Here is a 15,271-nt window from a genome sequence, read left to right on the forward strand (position 1 = left end):
TTGAAGCAACATATGGATCATCCTCAGATGATCAGGACGAAGATGAAGACTGTGTTGGTGGTTCTTACCATTGGCATTTACTAGGCAAGGTCTTTCTTGAAGCACCACCGGCTCTACTTGAAGACATGGCTACAGGAAAACAATAAGGGATAAAAAAAATTAAAAATTAAAAGTTAAAAGTTTTACAAAAAAAATAAATACATGTGTGGTGGGAAATAAAAAAAAAAGATAAATAAAATAAATACATATACAACTTACACAGGAATGCACATACACAAATGGAAAATGATAAAGGAATCACAATGATATATAGGTCGCGAACAAGAGGGAGACATAAATTATACAAAGGACATAAATTGTAATTGAATTCCCAATTATAATTGGGTTACACCAAGGATCAGCTCTAACCCCTTATTTGTTGGCACTCATCATGGATGATTTAACCAGGCATATCCAAGATGAGGTCCCTTGGTGTATGCTTTTCGCTGATGATATTGTTTTGGTAGACGAGACAGTGGAGGGGATTAACGCAAAGCTAGAGTTATGGAGATCTTGCTTGGAATCAAGAGGTTTTAAGTTAAGTCGAACAAAGATAGAATATATGATATGTAACTTCAGTCAAACTAGGAGAGGTGATGATGTGGTGAAGCTCGAGGAGCAAGAGATACAACCAAGTGAATACTTTAGATACATGGGGTCAACCATTAACAATGAAGGTGATATAGAGGATGATGTTTCACACAGAGTTAAAGTAGGATGGATGAAGTGGAGAGGTGCTTCAGGAGTTCTATGTGACAAACGCATGCCTAGTAAGATTAAGGGGAAATTTTATAGGATAGTAACAAGACCTGCGATGATATATGGGGTGGAATGTTGGGCCGTTAAGAAAAGTAATATAGATAAGATGAGTGTAGCGGAGATGAGGATGTTGAGGAGGATGTGCGGCAAGACCAGGAGAGATAAAGTAAGAAATGATTGTATTAAAACCCAATTGGGAGTTGCACCAATCCAGGACAAGCTCTGGGAGAGCCGCTTGAGGTGGTATGGTCATGTCCAATGGAGACCCATGGATGCACCAGTAAGGAAGAATGACCATATTCAGTTTGAAGGAGCCAAAAGAGGCAGGGGCAGACCTAAAATGACTATTGGACAAGTGGTAAGAAAGGAATGTAGTAGGGCTCAACCTTAGTATGACCACAGATAGAGTTGACCCGTGTAGCCGACCCCTTATAGGGAGATGTTCCTGGGATGCTGCTTTGACTACTGCTTAGACTTTTTCCTGTAGTAACTTTATTTTATCTTTTTCCTTCTTTTTACTCCTTTTTTATTGTATTTTTATTACTGTCACAACCTCTTCGGATCCATGTATCCGACCCCATTTAGTTGGGATAAGGTTATGGTTATTGTTGAAAGGAAAACTAACATTAAAAAGCGTTCAAAAAAAAATATATACCGTTATGACGGCATTCATGAGCAGAATAATAACTCGAAATGATAATCAATGAATTATAAATATCTACAGACCTAGGTGTACCGTAATCGAACCCTGATAGCCAGGGACTTCTGCGTAATCCAAAGGGAAATAAAATACCTCCAGATTCAAACAACTTGTATCGAAACCATACTCCATCCATGGTTAGATCAAATCCAGAGTTTAAGTTAGGACACACCAGTACACATTTCTACTTAACCCTACCTCATAATCCTTCTATCTGAACATTTCAACTGTAAATTTCAGATCTTAAACCACACGTATCGGGAACTTACTCAATCGATGACAGGACCAAATCCAGTGCTTAAATTTGGACAGGCAGGTGTATATTTTACAAACTCTACCTCATGGTCACTGTACCATATATGTCAACCTTCTTATTCCAAATTATTCTATTCACATATTTTAAGTACGTAAATGCTATCTCAATATCTATGAAATGTTGAATCCTCCTGTGGCATCTAAGTAATCTTATTTCCAAATTCTTTCCTAGAGAATAATCATGGTTCAAACTAAATCCCTTGAAGATATTTTCCGAGAAGCATGTTCCCCTCCTCCACTTCAACCTTCTAATGAACCCGTTGCTCAGAATACTGAAGTTGCTACTTCTTCCACAAGTGTACTTGAAGTTCCACCTGCACATGTACCTGAGGTCCCTCTAGCTCATGCTCCTGCACCTCCCCCAGTTATGACTACTAGAGAAATGATAGTTGTCATGACCAACATGATACAGGCCATCCAACAACGGCAACAGACCCAATTGCAAATCTAGCAACAACAACAAGAGTTGCTGGCCAACATAAATACCCAATTTGTGATGGCCATCCAAGGAAGAGTAGCACCCTACCCCAATCGTTCTCCGAATTTTCCTCCTATGCCTCCAATTGCACAAGACAACTCTACCTCGAAGGTTATGGAGAGATTCAAGAAACTTTAACCTTCCTCATTCTCAAAGATCGACACAGACCCGCTTCAACCTAAACAATGGATTAGCGCCATGGAAATGATTTTCAAAGTGTTGGAGTGCACAGACACACAAAAGTTAATCTATACTGGATTTCAGCTACAAGATGAGGTCGCGGCTTGGTGGAAGTCAACCAAGCCCAATTTAGAAGTTACTCATCCCAACCCCACTTGGGAGCAGTTTAAGGAAGTTTTCTTCAGAAATTATTTTCCAGAAAGCTTCAGAGATGAAAAGGAAGTGGAATTTATGGCCCTCACCCAAGGATCAAAGTCAGTGCTAGACTACCAGCAACAATTCGAGGACTTATTCCACTTCACCCCAGAACACATGAGGAGCGATGCTTGCAAGTCGAAGAAGTTTGAGAAAGGAGTCAAGCCTGAGATTAGTGTCATGTTGGCCATTTTGGATATCCAATCATATGCCCAGATGGTTCAAAAGACCAAGACCATGGAAGATCGACTGAAAGAGAAGAATCCGATATTGCAAGGGTAGGGCAAGAAGCCAAATACTTTCCAAAATTTTAACTGGCCAAACAAGTTGTTCAGGGGACCTAGTTTCAGCCCTAGCCTGATACAATATTGTAGTCTAGAAATGGGTCAAGCTTATCAATCCATCTGCTCTATTTCAAGTTTCATCATTTATTCAGCCTCCTCCCCCAACACCAAGCCAAGCAGGTCAGATTTTTTCTCAGCCTATCCGTCCTACACCTGCATATCCACCTGCTGGACCTAGCCACTGCTATACGTGCAAATTGCCCGGACACATGTCTAGAGATTGTCCTTGATGCAGGTTTGGTGCACCATGGCGAGTTCCACCTACTGTTCGGCCTTTCCAACCCCAAAGAAATAGAGTTCAAGAGCAAAAATGTGTGTAGACACTGATTTTTGTCACCCCCTGATTGGCGATGATGACAACGGGACATGGACGATGGACGACGCCCTCTCCCTCTTTCTAGACCCAAGATACCTGACCCATAAAACCAAGAACCATGCTGAGCACAAAATGACCCATTTTAGGCCTAAAAACAAGGAAAAATGGCACTGCGCCCCCACGGCGCCATGGACTCCTTCCCACGGCACCGTGGGGATGTGTATCGGATTTCCACGACGCCATAAGGGGGTGTGACATCAGCTTGCTGACGTCACCCACGGTGCTATGGAAAAGTCCCCCACGGCGTCGTGGAGGACTTATCTGGCCAGGAGAGAGAGGGGGTCCCTCCCTATAAATAGGAGGGTCCCCTTCCACATTTTCCAAGGAAATTTTGGGTAGAGAGACCCCCCCAAGTGATTTCCACCCTCTTTGTCTCATTTCTTTTCACCCTCTTTTCTCTCCTTTCTCTTATGAGAGTGTGAGTGAGTGAAATTTTCTTGGTCATGGATAGATCCTTCGATTATCCCTTCGAGCATAGAGTGCTCCTGCTCCTAGGCGTTGTTATCCTGTCAGTGCATGGATAACCATCAAAACCCCTTTATTTTAGACGTTATTTTGTCTATTTTTTCTCCTCTCCAAATCATTTGACAGAGCCGTTACTCTGCCCAAAAAGAATCGGCGTCTGTCTATTTGTCTATCTCCCCTGAGCCAGGGGAATACAACCATACAGGTATAATTATTGCATTCTTGTTGATTCCATGTAGTCCTTTCGTATTTCATCGTTGTAGTCCGTAGTTTTCAGATATGTAATGTAGTTTATTATGCTTTAGTTCAATTCATAGCATTTGAATGTAATTCATAATATCCCCCATCCCCGTAATAAAAGAGAGAGAACATTCGTCTTTATATAGCATCTAATACAGAGAGACCAGCTTCAGCCGGGCGAGGTGGGTGCCTAACACCTTCCCACACTCGTAACCTGACCCCTTACCCGAACCTTTGGTCAGATCATATGGAGTCATGTAGCCCGATTCTGCTCACAACGGATAGGGCTACACTTAATGGGTCCTAGGCCCTAAGCCTAGGTGGCGACTTCATATTATATTAGCATATTTTAATGCATGATCCCAACCCCCCATTTATCCATATTATACATTGACAATATTATCTATATATATCCATACATCCAAACCCCTGTCGCCATAAGGCTGGGGAACCCTCATCTCGAGGACCACGGTACTTACAGTGGCAACTTCACTGGGGATTTGTGGACAAACGTCCACTCATGGTCAAACTTTCTAAATAGGTGCTATCAATAAATGACAGAATGTTCTCTTTGAATTTTTATGTAAATAAATAAAATATATATATATATATATATATAGATATATAAAAAGAGAGAAAAAAAAATGTACAAAACAAAATACAAAAAATAAATACCATAATGTGTTTGTCTGGCTAACCCCTGTGTGTACTAACCGCATCATGCATAGTGCTCGAAGTGAAATCAAACGGTGAGGGTACTCCCTGTCATGCCTTTACCCCCGGGGAGGTGAGGCACGTCATACTAAGTACTCTAAGATCAGATGATAGCCGCTTCCTATACCACTTTCTTGCATAGATACACTACATGGGAACCCCTCTTACCCAGGTAGTTAGTCGTTGGACCCCATGAGTAGTCATGGGTAATTCGCGGCCAAGCTACATCCCTCGATATTTACTGTATGAGTTTAGAATCACCAGCGAGGGTATTCACTAGTGTGCTGTGGAGTGCTTTGCCACTCGAAAAAGGCACTAGCTCGATTACTTTGAGTTTGTGTGACCTATTCTCCACGTATATCAAAAGAACCACGTGCCTACAATTCGCGACCAAGAGCGATAGGTATATCGATTCTGTCAAGGGTGACTTTGTTCTGTCCTATGGAAGCCTACCCATTACATGCATCATGTAGGAAACTAGACCATATATGACTGGGGTACGACACAAACTAACCTTTGTTAGCTGTAAGAGAGACCGAGTTTTAGGGTCATTTGACGATTAAACTGGCTTTTATATGAGATGCCACCAAAGGTAAGAAATTCTATAGTCCCGTAATGTTCCCTCGAAGAAGAATGGAAGCTCACTTCCATATGATGGAACCTTACATAAGGACATCTCATCTTGACTCCAGACATAACCGTCAATAACCCGGTAACTAGGATCTTTCTTTTGTTTGTTTTGTTTTGTTCAAACATGCTTAGGCAATGACGGCATTTGAAGCCCGCATTCAGAGAAGCCCAACCGGAACTCTGATGATGGTTTCAATTACTTGAGCCAAACAAAATCAATAAAAAAATGTCATAAAAATAAAGAATACAAAAAAATATGATGAAATATAAAAAATAATAACAAAGAACAAAAAAAAGGATTGTTGAATAAGATTTATTGCTTCTTAGGACCTGAACTAGACTATTCTTCTCTTTTTCGTAGAAGCACAATTCCGTCCTTGCCCATCTGGATCCGACGTGGTGGAAGGCTGACTCGAACCAGCCCACCATTTTCTCAAGATCCCTGATTCCTTCTCATTCTTCTAGTTCATCTTCTGAGATATCACTTGTGAGTAACATGAATCCTCCGGAGGATAACTTGTCTGAAAGTCACATCAAAGATCGAGTGGATAGGCTGCAAGTAGACATGGCCGAAATGCGACAACTCATGGCACAACTAGTTCAGTCAGTCAATGAACTATCTAAGGGAGGATCCATAGCTAGACTAGCAGAGCAGGAAGTCCAAAAAACTAACCCCGCAACCCTCAAGACTCCAATCATCATATCGGTAGAAGAAGGGGAAGATAGCCACCCTGTGGACCCTCCTGAGACTGAAAGGGATCGAGAAGAAAATGAGAGAAAAAGTAGCCGAGTTGGAAGTGGTTGCCAAGGGCAAAGTCAAAGAAAAAGATGAAGAAGACCTGGTGTTCTTTCCCGAAGGGAAAATCCCCGAAGATTTCAAGTGGAAATTGGATAAGTTCGACGGATCGGGGGAGATCCTAGGGCTCATCTCAAGATTTTTGCCACCATTGCCAGATCATGGGGACTTTCTGAAAACCAAATGGGACAGGCGTTCTTATATTCTTTGGCCAGATCTGCTTTGAGGTGGTTAACCCAGTTTGATCACACTCAAACCCAGTCATGGGCCTCTGTGGTTAAAGCCTTCACTAAGCAATATTCATACAACACCGAGATGGATATTACTCGAAGAGAATTGGAAACCTTGAGGCAAGAACCAAGTGAAGAGTTCTCAAACTACATCATGCGGTTCAGGGAGAAGGCCGCAAAGATGTGGAACCGCCCTACTAAGGAGGAGCAGGTCGATATATTGTTAGAAAATCTATACGGGGAGTACCGTGAGAAGATATACTACCAACATATCAAGACATTTGATGCTCTTATGACAATCGGGAAGAAGATTGAAGACAAGATCTTCAAAGAAAGGCAGAATTAGGGTATGAACCATGAAGCATCAGGAAGCTATTCGGCGAGGAAAAGCCCAAGAGCCAAAGGAAGAAATACTGCAGGGACAAGTAGTCGGGCGACAGAAGTCCAAGTGGTAGCCGCAGGATCCACCCCTCTTGTGATCCAAACTGAACCTGAAGCATCCAGGAGGAATTTCAACTTTGAAGGAATGACACCCCTGTTGTTGTTCACCAAGCTCAAGAAGCAGGGAATGATCAATTCAGTTCCTCCTAGGCCTGTGGATTTGAACAATCCACCTACCTGGTATAAGCCCAACCTGTGCTGTCATTACCACGACCAACAAGGCCATCGCACGGATATATGCCTATCTCTTAAGCATGCGATCCAGCACTTGATTGACGAGGGCAAAATTAAACTTCAAAAGAAGCAGCCGCCAAATATCACCACAAATCCTCTGCCTAACCATGGAGTAAACATGCTTCAAGAGGATGCCAAGCAAGCAGATCCTACCACTTTGACTCATCCAGTCAGGAAGAGAAAGCTAATGAAGGCACATGTCTATATAGTAATGTTGACCAAGAGACTTAAGGAGGGAAAAGAACCACAGATTCAACAAGAGATGTCTCAGGAAGTGGATCAGCCCGATTCCCCTTTCTATCATCCAAAGTCGGAAGGTACCACCTGGGTAGAATACCAGATACCTACATGGAAAATCTCACAACCACTGGTGAAGGGGACCTATTCCCCAGAGTCATCTACAGGGTTAGTAAACATGTTGCAGGAAGAGACACCATTCCAAGATCCTACTACATTGATCCAGCCCATCCCGTGGTATTTAGGAAGAGATGAGCGGTCACGGAAAGCATGGGCAGAAAGGATGCAGGTCTACATTTACTGCGCCCGAACCAATTGTGATGGGAATATTCGAACAGGTGGACAACCATGTGATCAGGGCAGAGGTATAGCATCCATCAACCGGCTTCAAAAGTTGGATTTCTTAGAGTATGGATTAGAAGGTCTCGAGTCAATGACGCCATTGTGCAAGTATGGTTTCTCATCATCCAAAATATGTCACCTGGTCCCTGAAGAAGAAAAAGGAAATGAAATCACCAGAGTCACACCTCAGCTCCTTAAAGCAGTCTCAGCATTAGCTATTGGTCAAGCTCTGACAGAAAAAGTCTCTCTTGTCTATATAAGGGGAGATACTGACGACAGCTCAGATGAGGTGGACGACCAAGAAATCCATGAGGGATGGATAGAGTATACTGAGCAAAGTCCAACGATGAAGGACGAAGGAGTAGAAGCGATGGATTAGGTAAATAACATAGGAAGAGATGAAAATAATGGTCCTACCAGCCTTATTCAATCCATATCATCAGATGAGGATGAAAGCAGAGATGATGAGGAGATATCATCTCCAGAAGTCCCCAGAGGCGATAGGACGGTGTCCAAAGAAGATTTTGAGCGTTGGAGCATGAGCACCTTCTACCAGGTCACAGATATACTCGATGTTTCCACCAATACTCAAGAGATCTTGTATAAGGCTACTTCTCTATTTCCATATCTAGTGTGTAGTAACTTCGCAGCACGTTGTGAGAGCTTGGTGATGCCAAATGAGAGCGATGTACTCGCTCGGACCCTCCATGAGTTGAAAAACATGACTTGGTTAGCCAATGCTTTGGCTCGGGACCTGTTTGGAACCCCTCCTGAAGATCTGGCCATGTATTCCGATTCATTCTCCTATCCGGACCCACCTCGAAGAAGTGAGACATAGGACGCATGGATCAATGATATCAGTCTCGGGGAATTTCAGAGTGACCCCACCAGAGGCATCTTTCCTATGAACATCGATGATGAAAGGGAAGAGCAGTTAGAAGAAGACCAATCATCTGAAGAAGATGAAAGTGAGCAAGAATCTGCATCAGAAGAATCCAATGATGAAGAATCCGAAGGGGAAGAAGAAACAGAGGATGAGGAGCCTTGGCAACCAAAGACGCATCTGGAAAAGTATGAAAACATCTGCAGACCCGCACCATGGGCTTTGTCATTCCAGGTGAACAAGATCCATCGGGATGTAGACAAGATCCAGGAAATGCTTATGAGAACGGTGGTCTTGGATGATAAGTACCAAGAAGAGCTTCAACAGCTAGAACCCGTCAAAGAGCAGTGGTCACTCCCTTAAGCAATCCATCATTTGGAGAACTCTGTAAAGCTAACTTTAGCTCTGGCACAAGACATATGTGGGACTCCTCCTTCGTCCCCAAATCAGGGCAATAGAGAATACAGTGCGTGGGCAAGAGCGCATGACGATTTCCATATGTGTCATATCAATGAGGAAGGAACGGTTAATGACCCAACAGGGAACATCCACCCAGTTATTTCAAGCCCTGAAGAGAGTTCCGAAAGCAACTTCTACAAGTCATTGGCGGAAGCAAGAAAAATGTACCAAGCGGCTCCGAAAGCCTTTCATGCCATTAGCCAATTGATACCAGAAGATTCTCATACTGTCCAGCAGGTTGCTAAAAAGCAAGAAACCCTATTAGGAATCCTAAATCAGGCTCGGAAGTCTATTGTGGCCTTGTCTGATGAAGGAGGTAAAACCCAAACTTGTCCCAAGGGTCCTCTTATCATCACTGATAGTGACGAAGAAGAGGGTGACTTTTGTCCAGTCAAGTTAGTCATCAAAGGAAGAGATTCAGAAGTTGCTGAAACCAGGAGTGGCCGAAACTTCAAGAATAAAGATTTGACAGTGGAAAAATATCGGTCTAGCCAATCAACGACGGTTGTTGAGCCAAAAAATCGAGTACTAGACCAATTGAAGAAGGCCCAAGCTAACATCTCAATCTGGGGATTATTAATGGCGTCACCAACCCACCGAGAAGCTATTTTGAAAGCTCTTACCAAGGTTCAAGTGCCCATAGAAATGGGGCCTGAGGAATTATCTCACATAGTGGGGGCCACTTATGCCATTCAGTCACTCTTTTTCTCAGAAGAGGATTTACCCCGGGAGGAAAGAATCACAATCGGGCACTCTACATTATGGTGGAATGTAACAAGAATCAGGTCCCCCAGATTCTGATAGACAATGGGTCCACCCTCAATGTAATGCCCCTCAAAGCAGCCAGATGCATGGGTTTATCTCTAGACAAGATGAAGTCATCCAGTCAAACCATCAGGGCATACGACAATTCCAGGAGGGAGGTAATTGGGATTCTTACCACCAGTGTCAAGATTGGACCAGCCTGCTTTACCATAGACTTCCAAGACATCGACATTCAAGCATCCGTCAATATGTTGCTTGGAAGACCATGGCTGCATTCAATAGGAGCCCTAGCATCAAGTCTTCATCAAAAGTTGAAGTTCATCTATGACCAGAAAGTGATTACCATCTTTGGAGACCCAGAAATGGTGCACACTTTGGCCAATATTGAGGTAGGTGGTTCATCCTCGCAGGAGGTACAATTGGGTGGGTTTGAAATCGGCCACATTTGTACTACCTCTGCAAGTGAAGAAGATCAGAGTCTAGGAAAATTCTCGACAATGTGGAGCGAGGCCTCTGTAAAGATCATGAAAAAGATGAAATATTTCCCTGGATTGGGATTGGGAAAGAACCAACAGGGAGTACCAGCATTCCCAGAGATACCAGCCAATGCTAACCATTGTGGATTAGGGTTTAACCTGAAGGACCCAAGGAAGAAAGCCGCAGGATGGAAGAATAGTGCGGCGAATGGTGTACCATACTTCAAGACTCTAAATGGGTACTTCGTGAAAGAAGGAGAAGATTTCCCTTACTGTGGAAATCAAGAACCATGGTTCAATCAAGAGCAGGGCGAACGTCTACTAGGCTTTGAAATATTCTTTGAGAATGAAGTGGACTGGATAGCAATGGAATTGGATCAAGCCAGTAAGAAGGAAGTCACAGGGGATCAAGGGATCGGCAAGCTGTTCGAGGTAGCAGTGATCATTGAAGAAGAGGAAGAAGGACCGGCACCACATCTTCTCATACAACCTCTCCAAGGATCCATAGCGAATTGGGCAAGAATGATGAAAGATTTTCATATTAATGAGTCTAAAGTTGTAACTAGCTCTAGCATAGTCCTGTCTAAGTCTATCTCTGAGTCCTGTAGAAATGTCCAGTCCATTGGGTCTGTCTGTACTCTTCCCCTTATCATTAATGAAATTGTTGATTCTGAGTATGTTTCTTCTTCTTCTTCTTCCTATTCTTTTGATGATGATAATGTCCTAGAACATCGTAATCTGTTAGAATAATTGGAGCAACGAAGAGCTCAACCCGTCCGAGAGGACACCCATCCCGTAAATATAGGGACCGATCAATGCCCTCGAATGATTAAATTGGTTCTTCTCTCAACAATGACGAAACATCCCAAATGATCTCTCTCCTCAAGGAATTTGAGGAAGTCTTCGCCTGGTCCTACAAGGATATGCCCATCATCGATCCAAAGATTGTGCAACATGAACTACCAACATATTCGGAGGCTCGCCCAGTCAAGCAGAAGTTAAGGAGGATGTGGCCGGAATGGAGTGAGAAGATCAGGGAAGAGGTCATCAAACAATGGAATGCAGGATTTCTCCAAGTAACCTAGTACCCTCAATGGTTATCCAATATTGTCCTAGTCCCAAAGAAAGATGGGAAGGTCAGAATGTGCGAGGATTTTCGTGACCTAAACAGGGTAAGCCCGAAGGATGATTTTTTGTTACCCCACATTGACATTTTGGTGGACAACACTGTAGGCCATGCTCTACTATCCTTCATGGATGGTTTCTCAGGATATAATCAAATTAGTATGTGCCCAAAGGACAGGGAGAAAACTACCTTCACCACACCCTGGGGCACATTTTGTTACAAAGTAATGCCTTTTGGGTTGAAAAATACTGGGGCAACATACCAAAGAGCGGCCACGGCTATCCTACACGACATGATACATAAAGAATTAGAGGTATATGTTGATGATATGATAGTCAAATCTGTTGACCGACAAAGCCATTTTACAGCCCTCAGAAAGTTTTTTGAAAGAATCAAAGAATACAAGCTAAGACTGAACCCTCAGAAGTGTGTGTTTGGGGCCAAAGTAGGAAAATTACTGGGGTTTCTTGTCAGCGAAAGAGGGATAGAAGTAGACCCTGACAAAATAAAAGCCATCACGGAAATGCCACCACCCCAGACAAAAAAAGAGGTACGAGGGTTTTTGGGCCGCATCCAGTACATCAGTAGATTCATATCTCGGTTGACATCCACTTGTGAACCTATCTTCAAACTCCTAAGGAAGAAAGAGCCGAAAGAATGGAATGAGAAATGCCAAGACGCCTTTATGAAAATCAAAGAGTATCTACTTTCTCCTCCTATACTTGTCCCTCCAGTGTTCGGTGAACCTTTGCTCCTATATTTGTCGGTAGGAGAAACAGCGGTCGGATCAATGATGGCCCAAGTTGGCAAGGCGGATGGAGAAGAGCACACAATCTACTATGTAAGCAGGAAATTCCTCGAGTATGAAACTCAATATGCTCCAGCAGAGAAGACATGTACATCTCTGGTTTGGGTAACTAAGCGTCTGAGGCACTACATGGTGTCACATCCCATCATTTTGATCTCTCAAATGGATCCAATTAAGTACCTCTTCGAGAAACCAACATTGACAGGGAGGATGGCTAGGTGGTTATTGTTATTATCAGAATTTGACATAACTTATGTCAATCAAAAGTCTATAAAAGGGCGGGCAATCGCCGACCATTTAGCAGCATTTCCCTCAGAGGATGATTCCTGAGCAATAGAGGACCTCTTCCCAGATGAAGACTTGAGCTCCATAGAAGCAGAACCAACTAAAGAGTGGCAATTGTACTTTGATGGAGCCGCCAATCAAAAAAGATTTGGCGCAGGGGTATTACTGATAACCCTAGAGGATTTTTACTTGCCGATAGCCTTAAGATTAGAATTTGGTTGTACCAATAACATAGCAGAGTATGAAGCTTGTGCTATTGGGTTAGAAATGGCTCTGTCTGTAGGGGTTGACAAAATTAAAGTTTACAGAGATTCCTCCGTTGTGATCTGTCAAACACAGGGAAAGTGGAAGACTAAGGATGAGAAGCTGAAGCCCTACCAAGTTTATCTGGAACAACTGACTCAATGCTTTAAGGAAGTTTCTTTTGAGTATTTACCCAGGGATAGCAATCGATTTGCCAATGCTTTAGCCACTTTGGCGTCCATAGTAGAATGTGATACTCGGGATAAGATCCAGCCTTTTCTAATGGAAAGGAGGACCCGCCCAGCATATGGAGAGCCAGTCAATGCACTCACCGAGGATGGAAGGCCTTGGTATGCTCCAATGGTTGACTACATCAAGGAAAGGAGGTACCCTGAAGAGTTTTCAAAAAAAGAGAAGATGCATTTGCGAAAATATGCTACTCAATTCATCCTCCAAGGAAACTTGTTGTATAAGAGGTCTTATGATGGTATCCAACTATTATGTGTAGATGAGGATCAGGCTCAAATCATTATGGAAGAAATCCATCAAGGAATATGTGGACCACACATGAATGCAAGGATGTTGGCCAACAAACTTCGTAGGATGGGATACTATTGCGTCACTATGGAAGCTGAGTGTGCTGCTTTCGTAAAGTGATGTCATAAATGCCAGATATTTTCCAACATCATCCATATCCCTTCGACAGAGTTGCACTCATTGAATGCCCCTTGACCATTTTCTACCTAGGGAATTGATGTAGTTGGTAAAATAACTCCAAAAGCTTCAAATGGACACCAATTCGTGTTAGTCGCCATCAACTATTTCACAAAATGGGTGGAGGCTTAATCTTATGCAGTTTAACTTCCGCCAATGTGGCAAAATTCATAAAAGAGAATCTCATCTACGGATACGGTGTGCCGCAACAGTTGATTTCAGATCAAGGCTTGCATTTCAGGGGAAAAGTGGAAGAACTCTGTAACCGATTTGGCACTAAGAGGCATAAGTCTACTATTTACAGGCCACAGACTAATGGAGCGGTGGAAGCAGCCAACAAAAATATAAAGATCATATTGCAAAAGATGGCAGATACACACAATGACTGGGCAGAGAAGCTTCCACTGGCCTTATGGGCATATCGGACGTCTATCCGAACCTCTACCAGAGCTACCCCGTATTCTCTGGTATACAGGATGGAAGCTGTATTGCCAGTAGAAATTCAAATCCCTTCTCTTTGAGTCTTACTCGATAGTCAATTGCCAGAAGGGGAATTGGTAAGGGCCAGATATGAAGAGCTCAATCTCCTGGATGAGAAAAGGATGAAGGCCATGGACAATCTTAAGAAATATCAGCAAAGAATGGCCAGGGCATTCAATAAGGGTGTCCGTACTCGAAGCATTGAAGAAGGAGATTTAGTCCTTAGAGAGCAGCGAGCTCCAATTCACGACCCAAGAGGAAAGTTCCGACCCAATTGGAGTGGACCCTATAAAATCATATTGCCAAGACTGGCGGTCCAACTCTCTGATCTTGATAGAGAAGATCCTCGGGGATTGGTCAACATGGACTAGCTAAAGAAGTATTTCGTCTGAGATATGTAAGGATTTGAACTACGTTCGACCTGATTCCTCTCAAAGGATACATAGGCAACTCGATGTATTCGGGTACAGTCTCATAAAAAAAAATAAATAAATAAAAAAAAAAAAAGAAAAGAAAGGGCATTGTGTTGGTTTCCTCCCATAAATTTTGCCAGCCGGCGTCCCTTGCACATATGGGTAAATCTCGCCATTTGGCCTTCTATTCCTCGACCTAGCTTAGGAATAGAGTCATCTAGAGCTGGTTATTAACGAAGGATTTATTCATTCTATGTCGTAAAATGCTAACCCAATCCTTGATGCAGGTAGTATGAGGGGACCAAAGAAAGAAGGACTCGACGAACAGTTGCGCCAGTGGACTCTCCGGATGAATGTGGATGAGCCTACACTTTTAGAGGATCACCATCTGACAGTATTGGGAAGAATCGGTTGCTTCAAGCTCCATCATGACTTGCTAAGGGAAGTGTCGAAGTGCTAGAACCCCCAATTGCATGCATTTCACTTCGAAAAAGTTTGGCTGGCTCCGACCATTGAAGAATTCTGGGCTTGCATGATGTCACCCCCTCGAGGAAAGTTGTTCCTCCCAACTATGAAGAAATAACAGCTTTTCAAAAATTTGGAAGATTTCTTTGCCATGAATAAGGAGTTAAAGCAAGTTCTCAATTATAACAAGGTGGATGAGTTGAAAGTTGTGAAGATCTTCAACAACAACAGATTTGAAGAAGAAAGACAGATCCGACGCAGAAAGTGGGCGTACTTATTCTGTATGATTGGGAGGTGCTTGTTAGCATCTCCGGGAAAAGGCATGTCTCTAATGATTGCAGAAGTGGTTAAGTAGATTAAAGAAGGATGCGATATTGCTCCTACCATTTTGGCAGAAACATTCAAAGGGTTTGATACCATGAGTCAGTCTCAGAAATAC

At 43.0% G+C, this 15,271-nt stretch overlaps 1 protein-coding gene across 1 annotated transcript; it reads left to right on the forward strand.

Annotated features, from left to right (window-relative positions):
• The first annotated feature begins 2,489 nt into the window (after positions 1–2,489).
• LOC122643383 lies at positions 2,490–2,948 on the forward strand. The gene has a single exon (XM_043837008.1). It carries the CDS (start codon positions 2,490–2,492, stop codon positions 2,946–2,948), a length of 459 nt encoding a protein of 152 aa, XP_043692943.1.
• Positions 2,949–15,271: the final 12,323 nt, after the last annotated feature.

Source organism: Telopea speciosissima, chromosome 10 (assembly GCF_018873765.1).
Source record: "Telopea speciosissima isolate NSW1024214 ecotype Mountain lineage chromosome 10, Tspe_v1, whole genome shotgun sequence".
Lineage (NCBI taxonomy): Eukaryota > Viridiplantae > Streptophyta > Magnoliopsida > Proteales > Proteaceae > Telopea > Telopea speciosissima.